At 43.0% G+C, this 12,079-nt stretch overlaps 1 protein-coding gene across 1 annotated transcript in view; it reads right to left on the reverse strand.

Annotated features, from left to right (window-relative positions):
- ATF6 (activating transcription factor 6) overlaps positions 1-12,079 on the reverse strand; it is a 109,871-nt gene that overhangs the window by 28,450 nt on the left and 69,342 nt on the right. Inside the window, exon 15 of the mRNA XM_066622907.1 lies at positions 8,653-8,737. Coding sequence (XP_066479004.1) covers positions 8,653-8,737 — 85 coding nt within the window. The remainder of the gene's footprint in view (positions 1-8,652; positions 8,738-12,079) is intronic.

A 12,079-nucleotide genomic window follows, 5' to 3' on the forward strand; every position in this document is an offset into this window, starting at 1 on the left:
TGGTAGCCTTCTATCATGATCTTGTTGCAGATCTTGTTCCCCCAATTCCAGTGGCATAGCCCTTTGCATCCCCTTTTTACCAGATTCTGCATCAACATGAGAAACTGAAAATGGCCCCTATTCCCACTGAGTTCTGGGGAAGAGAGAAGAGGGGAAACTACAGAGTTCCCACTCTGTCTTGATCCATACAACTGAATACCAGCTAAACATCCTGTGGCATCTGGCTGCCTGAACTGTTCCCCAAAAGATGGTTCTGTTCACTGTGTACCCAGTCACCCCAAAGCCAAATCCACCCTAAAGCCTAGGGAGAGCAGACTCAGTAGGTATCACAACTCCTGCCTGCCTCAGTGGGTTGTGTGGGATAGCAACTAGAGGTATAAAACAGTGTGCACAGGAATCAAAGTCCAAAATGCACAAATTTACCAAGTTGTGCCATGGATTTGTGGGGGGGGGGGGGTTATACTAACTACAATGGGAACCATCTTTCTCCGAATTGCTCTTACTCCAGACTACAGCATGTAGTGGGGATGGGGGGGGGGGAGAGAAAAATTAGTGCAAAGCGGAGCTACAGTAGGACATCTAGCCCTCCCTCCTGATTCAAGAGGAAGGGGTTATCTCAAGGAATCTATAATCTCTGGGAGTCCTGGGGGGGGAATTTTTTTAACTGAATCTGAAACAGGAATGCAGCTCTGGAGCCTGTTGGACCACTAGATGGCAAAGGAGCAAAAGAATTACTGGAGTAGGATTGACAGATTGCAGAGAAACAACAAATTCTTTGCATCTGTCTTCAGATGCACGGCAGAAGACAATGGACAGATATCGATGTGTGAACACTCTTTTCTGGGTGGGCATCAAATAGAAGTGACATGAGAGATACTTTGACAAATTAACAAGTCACCAGGTCTAGACAGTATACACATGATAATATTTGAAGAAGAACTCACATATGCAATTGCTGATTTTCTGTGACTAAAATTGGCATCTTTTCCAGAAGACTGGAAAGAATTCAACATAATGCTACTTTTTTTTTTAAGCTCAAATGGAGCCAGCAGGTTAGAAGCCTAAAATCTAAACCTAAAATCTATTCTGTACATTGGTGGAAACCATCATTAAAGTCATTCCTGCTCAATGTTGCAAATAAGCAACAGGGATCAAATTTGTATACCTGTGAGCTGGACAGAAACGGGTTAAATTGAGGGTGAAAGTGTTAAACAAGGAAGCATAAGCCTAGCTCAGGAAGAGTTAACATGATTTCTTGCAAAGAGATTTGGAGTCCCATCTCAGCAGCTTTGCAGAGTCCTTAGACTCTACAAACATACATAACGTGGCAATATGGTGAAGGTTATACACTTGGAATTTCAAAAAGCTTTAAGCAACATTGCCTGCAGAAATTTCTAACTAAATTTAGTCAGAAATTGGTCATATAATAAAAACATAGGCCCTCTTAGGAACGGGTAACTGTATAAACAATAGGAAACAGTGATTAATAATAAATTGACTGTTTTAGCTATGGAAGGAGGTAAGCAGTGGGCTCCTCCAAAGATCTCTATTGGGACAGGTAGTTTTTAACTTGTTCACAAATAATCTAAATTTAGGGATGAGGTGACCAACATTTGCAAACAATTCCAGATTCAGGACAGTGAACACCCAAGCAGGAGAACTCTAAAACGAACATCCATCTCTAAAACGATCTCTCCAAACTGGGTGAAAGGGCAACAAAAAGGAAAATAAGGCTCAGTATCAGTAAATATAATGCAATGCACCTTGGGGGAAAGAATTCCAACCTCAACTGTACATCAATATTTATTCAAATAGGATTTGAGCTGGCAGTGACAAAGAAAAGAGATTTTAGGGTCCTCCTGGTGGATGGCAAAGTGAAAACATTAACTTGGTATGCTGAAGAGGTGGAAAAGGTAAGTGCCATGCAGAGAATTATTAGGAAAGCGCTGGCAATAAGAAAGCAGGTATTACAATACCCTTATATAAATCCATGGTACGTCCATATGGAATGCTGAGTATGCTTCTGGTCATCTCATTTCAAAAAAAGATACCAGAGGAACAGAAAAGGGCAACCAAAATGATCAAAGGACTGTTGACACATTTTCCCTACATGGAAACAGGGAGATTTGGTGAATCCTAGTGGAACTGGGATCCCCCTTCTCAGTGGTCTCCATGGCAGGGTCAGTCCTTGGCATCTGGGTAGCTACTCCCTCTCAGGTAGGCAGGTCAGGTCGAAAGTCTTCATGAAGGGAGGGGCTGCCTGGATTCCTCAGAGTGTCCAAGCCTCAAGGCACCACCCCAGTCTGGCCTGTTCAGGATCACCTGCTGGATGGAAGAAGTCTGCTGGTCCACATTGGCCCTGCTCTGAGTGTGTGTAAGATAGAACCCAGTTGGAACAATAGATGCTCCACCTGATGGACAGGCTGTGAGGGCTGGGTAAAGTGTGCTACAGAGGGCCCCACGACCTGGGGGGGGGGTCTGAGCCCTGGATACCTCACTACACTGATTGGAGACTGCTGTCTAAGCACTGGTTGCCCCCTTCCTTTGCCACGTCTTTCTCCTCTCTCTCTCTCTCTTTCTTTTCATACGCTTCAGGCTGCAAGGGTAGGCGGACTGACCCTGCCATGGAGACCACCAAGAAGGGGGATTCACCGGTGTCCAAATCTCCCCATTCTCCAGTGGGATCTCCATAGCAGGGTCAGTCCTTGGCATCTGGGAAGTGCCCAAGCCATGGCTCCTCAAGGGCAGGAGCTGTCAGAAGCATGTGAGACCATGCTTTGAAGGACACCCTGGTGAAGGCTGCATCCCCCAAAATGAAAGAATCAATTTTGTAGTGCTTGATGAATGTGTGGGCAAGCTCCAGGTGAAGGCCTTTATACAGCTTCCGGGGAGGGACAGACCCTGAACACTGTGGAGGTGAGCCTCAATGCCCCTGAAGGCTCTTTGCCCAAAGCCTTGTAGGCCTCGGCTATGGCCTCTCTCACTCACCGGGATATAGTGGGGGAAGAGACCTTCTTCCCCTAGCTACCTGGTGTACATGACACAAACATGGCCTTGGACTGCATGAAAGAGGTCCTGGAAAAGTAGAAACTCACTGCCTGGCAAATGTTGCAGATGTGCCAGTCCTGTTCCCTGGGATGGAAGGGGTTTGGGTAGGACTGGAGGACCACCTCCTGGAACCTATAGTATATGGTGTTGATATTGGGGAGGAAAGTGATGTCCGTGCAGAGCATGATCTTCTCCTTCTTGAAGATGCAAAGGTCCCTGGCGATGGAGAGGGCTGCCAGTTTAGAGACCCTCCTGGTTGAGGTCAGCCCCACTAGGAAGGCAGTCTTTAGTGAAAGGGTCTTAATGGAACATGTTGCGATGGGTTCAAAGGGTGGTCTCATAAGGGCCTGTAGGATGGTTGGGAGGCCCCATGTAGAGGCCCTCCTCACCAGGGGGTTAACGAGGTTCACCCCACGCAGGAACTTACAGATGCGGGGATGAGACACCAGGGCTCTGCCCTTAAGGTAGCCCAGGACGGAAGAGATGGTGGACACCTATCTCTTGAGGGTTGCTGTGCTTAGTCCCTTATCTAGGTCAGTCTGGAGGAAATCCAGGAGCTCCTTGACCTTAATCTTCTCAGGGTTCAGCTTGCACAGGGAGAACTACTCCACCAGTGCTCACTACATCCGGCTGTTGGTCAAGCCCCTTCTGTCTATGTGGCTGAATCCACCAGCGAAGTTCTGTGACGGGGGGGGGGCAACTTGACACACCTGCTCCTTTGCTGGGATATGGTCCTGAAGAGGGAGCAGGAGATGTTGCAGGGACTGAGCTCAGAAATTGGCCCCGGGATGATGTCCTGCCAAGAGGTCAGCAGGCCCAGAAGGTGGGTAAGAGTCAGGATGCCCAGTCTGGGGGATCGAAGTGTGGAGGAGATCAATGAAGCAGTCTTGGCCCACCATTTCTGTGACAGAAAAACTCTGTACTGGCAGGGTGTCAATCGCTTCCAGATGCTCTGTGGTGTGGGAGGGTGTCGGGTGGCTCTTGTCCAGGAGGTCATGATGAAGGTATGTGAGACACTGGATGATTTATTGTAGATATAGGAATCCAAGCTCTGGGGATCTCGCTCTCAGGAGGATATCGTCGAGGTATGGGAAGGCTGTGATGCCCCTTGACTAGAGATGGGCAATCAGGATAATTAGGACCTTCATGAATACTCTCGGGGTCAAGTAGAGTCTGAACAGAAGGGTCCTGGTAGTGGTTGTCCTGGTAACAGAATCTGAGGAGCCGGTGATGAGCAGGAAGGATCAGCACGGGTATATATGCTTCCTGGAGGTTCAGAGAGGTCAGGTAGTCATGCCTTCTGATGGCAAGGAGGATGGAATGCAGGGTTTCTATTTTGAACCTCTGGTGCTATATCCACTGGTTGAGCCACTTGAGTTCTAGGACAGTTCTGGTGTTCCCATATTTCTTAGGAATCATGTACAGGTGAGAGTACACCTTGAGCCCCCCTGGTCCTTTGGGACAGGTTCTACGGCCTCAACCTGAAGCAGATGCTAGATGGCCTTGAAGGTTTTGGAGTGTTTCAGGGTGCAGGAGGGCTTGCACACCTATAAGAATCTGTCTACAGTGGTGCCTCGCAAGACGAATGCCTCGCACAACGAAAAACTCGCAAGACGAAAGCGTTTTGCAATTTTTTGGTGACTCGCAAAACGAATTTTAATGACCGTGCTTCGCAAGACTAATTTTTTTTTTAATGCCTCATGCCAGTTTATGCTCACATTCACCCTAAGGAAGGGGGAGGATCTTCATGCCAGTTTATGCTCACATTCACCCTATGGAGTGGGGGATCTTCATGCCAGTTTATGCTCACATTCACCCTAAGAAGGGGGGGATCTTCATGCCAGTTTATCCTCACATTCACCCTAGGGAGCGGGAGATCTTCATGCCAGTTTATGATCACATTCACCCTAAGGAAGGGGGGGAACTTCATGCCAGTTTATGCTCACATTCACCCTAAGGAAGGGGGAGGATCTTCATGCCAGTGTATGCTCACATTCACCCTAAGGAAGGGGGAGGAAGACAGCGAAGAAAGTGATGTCAGTGATTGTGAGCAAATGAGCTTCATAAATTCTGACTCTAGCGATGATGAGTTCTTGGGGTTTCCCGAAAACTAGAGTACTCAAACCTTTAAGTCTCTCCATTTGTTAATGACAGTGATAATGGTTCTTAATGCCTGCCTCACTTTACATGGAGCGAAAAATACGGTATGCCTTTAAAGAGCACTTAATAAACACTTTGTAAACCAAATTTGACTTTGTTCTGACTTTTTTTGCCCATAGGAACGCATTAATTAAATTTCAATGCATTCCTATGGGAAACCGCGCTTCGCAAGACGAAATATTCGCAATACGAAACGACTCATGGAACGAATTAATTTCGTCTTGCAAGGCACCACTGTATTTGAATATTAGCTACAACAGATCAGTGGAACCTCCAAGAACAGAGAAGGTATTTTTATGAACTTGGTTAAACATAACAGGGAGGCTGCTGCCTTCATGCTCTGTTTGCGAACTTCCCAGAATCCGTGAGTCATGTAGAGATCCAACAAGCAAGCCTCTTTTGTGGGTGGGTTCTCAAAACTCATAGCAATCTAATGGTTTAATTTTTTTCTTATGGTACACAGCTCAGGAATTACCACACTAGAATATGCTACACTAAGCCCAATAATAAGTTAAAAGGAAAACTTCAGAGTGGCTTTGAAAGCGTTTCAAGAAGCAGCGACATCCTTCCTATGGTATAGAAAGCCTCTAAACACACACACACCCTTACAAAACCACCACCAATGTATTTGACAGATGAATCCAAGCTATTTTTACAATAGAAAGTTGCTGTAGCCCAAATCTGGCTGTTGGATAAAAACAAACAGATTCTGGATAAAAGAAGCAGATGTTAGGTTTCTATTGCAACTGTGCAAACAGCTGCCGAGCAGACTTGGGACAGCTTTGTCTGTCCTTCCTAAATGTCCCACTTTAAGTCACCTACACTTGCTGCAACACACATGCACACACAACTTGGGATTAATGCATACGATTGCCTCAGTGCAATGTCCCTCTCTACCATCCTCAATGTAGCTCCCCTTTAAGAAACCCACGAGTTTCTGGATCTGCAATGGAGTAGAAAAAAAGAGACAGTGCCTCCAAGAGGCAAAAAGAGTGCCAGGAACTCCATCCCTGCTCTAAAAGACATCTGGATTCATAAACAGAATGAAATAGAGATACAAGTAGAATGCTTACTGTATCACCCTTATGTGTTTTGCTGCCTCAGGTCATGAACCCTGGAACTTCACCTGCTTCTTAATGAATGCAGTTTCAGACTTTAAAAATCAGCCCAACTGAAAATAAGTTCACATAGTCTACCATAAAAATCCTGCTGGCACTATCCTCAGGCCCCTGCCTCCTGTGCTTCTTGTGTGGAACGAGACATCATTCTTGTTCACTTTCTTTGGAAAATTGCCTTCAAATGCAAGGGGAAGCAAATACCATTTTCCAAAGGAAATGTAAGAGTTTCCATAACATTATCAGAAACAGAACTCAATCTAGTGACAACCACGTGACTGTGAGGATGATAGCCCAGTTCTGCTAAGAAACTGCTTGTCATATAGACATTAAAAACATTTTTCAGGCAGGCAAATACCAAAACCAATTATGATCCATTTTATAGCGATTTCCCCTTCTACTATGTGGCTAGATTTTCACCTTCACTTTGTCATACTACTTGGGAAAATAGAATTGTTACAAAGGCTGGAAACTGCAACTTCATCCTTTTAACTTGGGAGAAATTCATCCTGGTTAAAAAAAAAATGTTGGTCTGCTTAACAGAAATATTTTTGCTTTTATTATTTTTAAAACGGCTTTCTCCAAATGCCCAGAATAAAAGTACAAAAAACAATTAAACAATAAAACAGAACACATACAGAGGAATTTTCTTCCTGTAAATTTCTGATCTGTGGACATTCCTGATCTTTTGAGAAGCCCCTACTATGCAGTCTGAAGCAGGTTTAGCAAACTGAAATGACGCCAAAAGGCTGAAGTTGTTGCTGCACCCATGAATGTGCTATAATTTCCAAAGGAGCAACTTCCTCCAAGGGTCTGTATGCCAATTTGATGCAACTGTGGAGCCACCTGGCCAACATGTCCATGGACAATTTATACTCCAAGGACAACTCCTGAAATGAAACAAACAGACTTCTGATCTTTCAAGAAGCACTTGGTGTGCAGGTGAGAGAACAAAAAGCTCCCCCATTATACCTCAAGATTATACATATATTATACCTCAAGATACATTATATATTATACCTCAAGATACATTATACCTCAAGATTCAGAGTCACTACCTGATGCTTCAGAGTGAGAATACTTAACCTTATACAATCTCTCCCCACTTAAATTATAGGAGTAACATTCTTAGTACACCACTGCAGATTTTCCAGGCATTGCCACTGATATTCTGGGTGGAAAGAGGACTAGATGCTAATAGCATGCCCAGCAACTTCTCAGAAAAGCTGCAAATTCTCAGTCAGCCTAGCCCAGCTTCCAGGTTGTCAGTTAGAATGTGTATGGCTGGGGATGCAGAATCAGCCCTTGAGACAACTAGTCCTTCTGACTAGAGCCCATGGAGCTTCCCTAAAAAGCTCCAAAAGTTCAAAGAACAATGGATCACTGTGGTCACTGTGGAGCAATGAGAACAAATCTTCGCAGATTCTGGGAATCAGGTCTACAGATAGGGAAAGGAAACAGAACTCCTTGAGACCAGTTCTCCTTGAGTGCTATTGCACACCTTCCTGCCCTTAGCTTTGATTCTCAAGTTACTAAAATGGATCAGAGAACAGGCAGTGGAGGTCATCTTCATAGCTTCATTATTCCACTTTTCAAAGCTTCTGGAACTGTTGAGAGGCAGCATGGGTTTCACCAACAAGGACAGATCTGCTCTCTCAAGGTTTGATTCCACACCAGCAACCATAATTTATTCCATCTAACAGCAAAAAGGCTTCCTGGTCACAGGGTAGGACTGGTCTGAGAAAGAAACATTTCAGTGAGATGGTCTTGCCTCCAAATGCATGGGAACAGCTCCCCAATGTTTCAAGATGCACCCCTTTTCTGTACCAGACAACCACAGCAACCACCCAACCAGACTAGCAGCCACACACTGTAAAAATCACTGAGAAAGAGAAAGTTGTGTACCTGAGTACAGGGCATCATAGACATTCAGCAAAATAAACTGGTAAAGATCTAACCCAGACTATACCACTTCACCATTCCATGTGGGGGAGAGCACTGAACATCTCAATACCACCAATCTCACATATAAAAGTCTCTCTGAACAAAGAACACCATGCCAGAGAGGAAAGGACTACCTTCATGTGCAAGGAATTTGCTGGGGATGATTCCAACCAGTGATTGCTCACAACCACCACCTGAAGTGGAACAATCTAAGAAAAACTTTACCTTTAAATCTGACCCTCATTCAAGTATGTAATACTGATAATTAGGCCAGCGTTAACAAGAAATGCAACATAAACTAATCGATCCAAATTTTAGTTCCATAAGCAATTTAACCTTCAGAAAACAGCATCTGCTTCTCCAGCATGCTCAACTTAATACTCACCACTGATATTTACTGCTGGCAACACTATCGACATCTTCGGTCGTTGGGTCTTATTATGAGTAGTGGCTGGTAACAACAGATGATCCTGAAAAACATTGACGTATGCATTAAATTCTGTTGAGAGCTTGTGGCAAGTGTGGATATAAGAGAGAGAAAGAATTGTTCGCTCACATCTTCTAACACCTCCATAACAATCCAAAGGATAACATCAAAACACATCAGAATTAAAAAGAAAAAAGAAAAAACAGTGGGTACCCCTGCACAGTGCTATGGGCATTCTAGTAAATTTTGAACCAAGCATTTTCAGAAACACTTCTACTGTCCTAAATAAACAGAGATTTGATTTGGCAAACTCATTTGACTTGAAGTTTGAAAACAAAACCAATAAGAAATACCATGCTAATTTTATACACCAAACGTTTATCTAAAAATAATGATTCCAGTAGCCCAAGCAGTGAAACGGAAATATTTGATTAGAAAAAAAATTCCATAAAGCACATTTAGTGTGGTTTAAAATGTGACACCTAATCACATTCAGATGTCTACTCAAGTATTTTTGCAGGAATATGTCCAGATATTTTAAGACATGACAATTCAACAGCATGCACGTCCTATTTATGTTTTAAGAATAAAATGAAGCCCCTGAAAATGGTTAAATGGTTAAAAATGGTCTTAATTCTCACTTTCTCTGGAATGCACAAAAGAAGGGGCAGGATCAACAGATACGTGGAGGGGGAGGGCCAATTAATCTGCCACTTCCATGCAGCTGGCTGAATATGTACTATGAACATAAGAAGAACACTATAGTTATTCTGTCCCAGTTGGGCACTAAATTTTCCTCTATGAATCTATTAGGGTTCCTTGCTTATTAACAGATTATTATTTAATGCCCCTAGAACAAATAGCTATCCTTCCTTAGGTTAAGTCTCAGTAGATGCAAGAAACCCTTCCTTTGGGTCTGGACACCTCCATCCAGAATTACAGCTTGTAGGCTTGGTCTTGCATTGCTTTTTCTCCTGAGTCTTGCATTGCCTTTTTTTTTTTTTAAACTTTTTTAAACTTCACAGTCATTTCAACTCATCCAATTTTGCTGAGCCTTGAATTTGTATCTAGAAATTTAATCCCCTACATTTCCAAATTGTTTGCTGTTCCACTTACGCTTTCAACAAAATTAAAGATTTGGTTAACTGAGCTTGGGTCAGAGCTTAGCTGAATGGACAGGCATTCAGACTAGCATAGGCTAAGGTTAGAATAACAGTCATCTAAAAAAAGTTTAAGTACAACTTTGAAACAAATTTTGACTGGCACTATACCTATTCATTATGTCACAATTAATCTTACGTAAGAAGTTACAACTTCTTTCTGTGGAAAAATTTAGCAGCGCAATGTTTTCTATCACACATTACCAATCCATCCTAAGGAACTTCAGAAAGAGTATCAATTGCCATCACAACTTATACATAGAAAGATGTACATTCAAGCGTTTGCATAAGTAACAAATCAAAGTGCAACTCAGTCTTTGAATACTATTCAGAAGAAAGAATTCAAATTCTAGCACCAAAAGACTATGGGCACAATCCTAATCCACTTTCCAGCACCGATTTAAGGGCAATGCAGCTCCAAAGTAAGGGAACAAACATTCCCTTACTTGGAGGAGGCCTCCACGAGTGCCATCCAATTGCAGAATGCAGCACATCTCCCATCGGCACAGCTATGTCAGCGCAGGAAAGTTGGTTAGGATTTGGACCAAAATTAGCTGTATGCATAAGAATAGTGAATCCCACTGTATCTTTAAGGATAAACTGAACCAATTTCTTTGTGCTAACAGCAGTACAGTTCTGTCTTCTAAACTGTAACTGATTTTTTTAAAAATTACTGTTAAGTGAGATGTTCACAAAGTTTTATTTTTTCTTTTAATCAAGTCTGCTTTAGTATTTCAAGTTTCCCATAAGTTGTCACAACAGTTGTCTGTCGTGAAAACAGGCCATTGTCACAAGGAGCATACAATCTAACATCTATAAGGTAAGCAAAAAGAAGGGACAGCCAGGGACCATTCATCCTTAAAGGTGCATATTAGAGGCTAGAATCTGTTGATAACAGATGTCAATCATAATGAAATTTTTTTTAATATAGCTATCCATTTATATATTGTCAAAAAGGAAGAAAAGACATAAAGAAATGTCCTTGCTGCAAGGAGTTTACAATCTAGATGTCAACAAAGGGAGAAACAGTCACTTTCAGCTGTCTATCCATAGGTCTTTCAACAAAACCTTCAGGCTATGGACATGATCCCAAAGTCTGCTCATTTCTGAATGCAAACAGGAGCTAGATGATCCAAACTTAATAGCTAACATCTGGCTTTTCTTCTACTGCGTTGGCAGAAACAGTTAACAAGCTTCCTTGGAACATATGCAAAATCAATTTGCAGCTGCACAAAGAAAAAAGTGCCATCTGGAGCAGTGTATGTCAAATGCGTTCAGCAGATACAACCACACTATAAACCAAGGATCATTAAGCCTTAAAAAGCCATATTAAGAGGTAGAGTTTAAAATAAAGGCAAATCTTTATTATGATTCATTTTCAGATAGAGCAGATTTCAAAATAACAAAAATGAAGTGGGCATGTACTTGCCACAGGTGGTGGTGGTAATAATAATAATAATAATAATAATAATAATAATAATACAGGTATTTCTATACCGCCTTTCTTGGTCCTCAGATTTCTCCTCGGACTTTTAATGGACAATTAAAATATAAGCAGGTGAGAAGGGAGAAGCAGGGATAACTACAGATAAACATGAATGAATGGAACATGTGTGCAGGCTCCACTTTGGGGCAAAGCATCACAGAACAGGTGGGCTTTGAGGAGAGAGGTAGGGAGCTGTTTTCTTACCTGGTGAAGAGCCAGCCTCTGCTCTTCTTGCTCCAACCCACCCCTCTCCTCCACACTTCCTCTTCTACACCATTCCCCTCTTTCTTTTTCAATCTAGGGAGCAACAAGTGGAGGCGAATGGGTGAGTGGAAGTGTCCCCCTACTAACCTACTTCCTGAAGCAACCACTTCAATCAGCCTCATTCAATCACGCTGGCCTTGGGTGTGGACACAGCTGTTTAAGAGAAAAATCTCATCACATAGGAATAGTGTAAGAGGATGTGAGGGAGAATGTGAGTTTATTTTTCACATTTTTACACCACCTTTCATTCAAGGAAGTCAGGGTGGTATGCATAGTTCCTCCCCTCTTTTTGTCCTCACAACAACACTGAGAAGTAGGTAAGGCACAGAGATTGTTCTCTGGGTCTAGCCCAGAGCACCCAAGAAGTTTCATGGCTGAGCATCAATGTGAACCTGAATCTTCCAAGCTCAACTCCTGAACCACTACAGCATCCTGACAGAGTTGTTTGATATCTCAGGGTGAGAGTTTGAGGGGG

This window comes from Tiliqua scincoides, chromosome 4 (assembly GCF_035046505.1).
Source record: "Tiliqua scincoides isolate rTilSci1 chromosome 4, rTilSci1.hap2, whole genome shotgun sequence".
In the NCBI taxonomy this organism is placed as follows: domain Eukaryota; kingdom Metazoa; phylum Chordata; class Lepidosauria; order Squamata; family Scincidae; genus Tiliqua; species Tiliqua scincoides.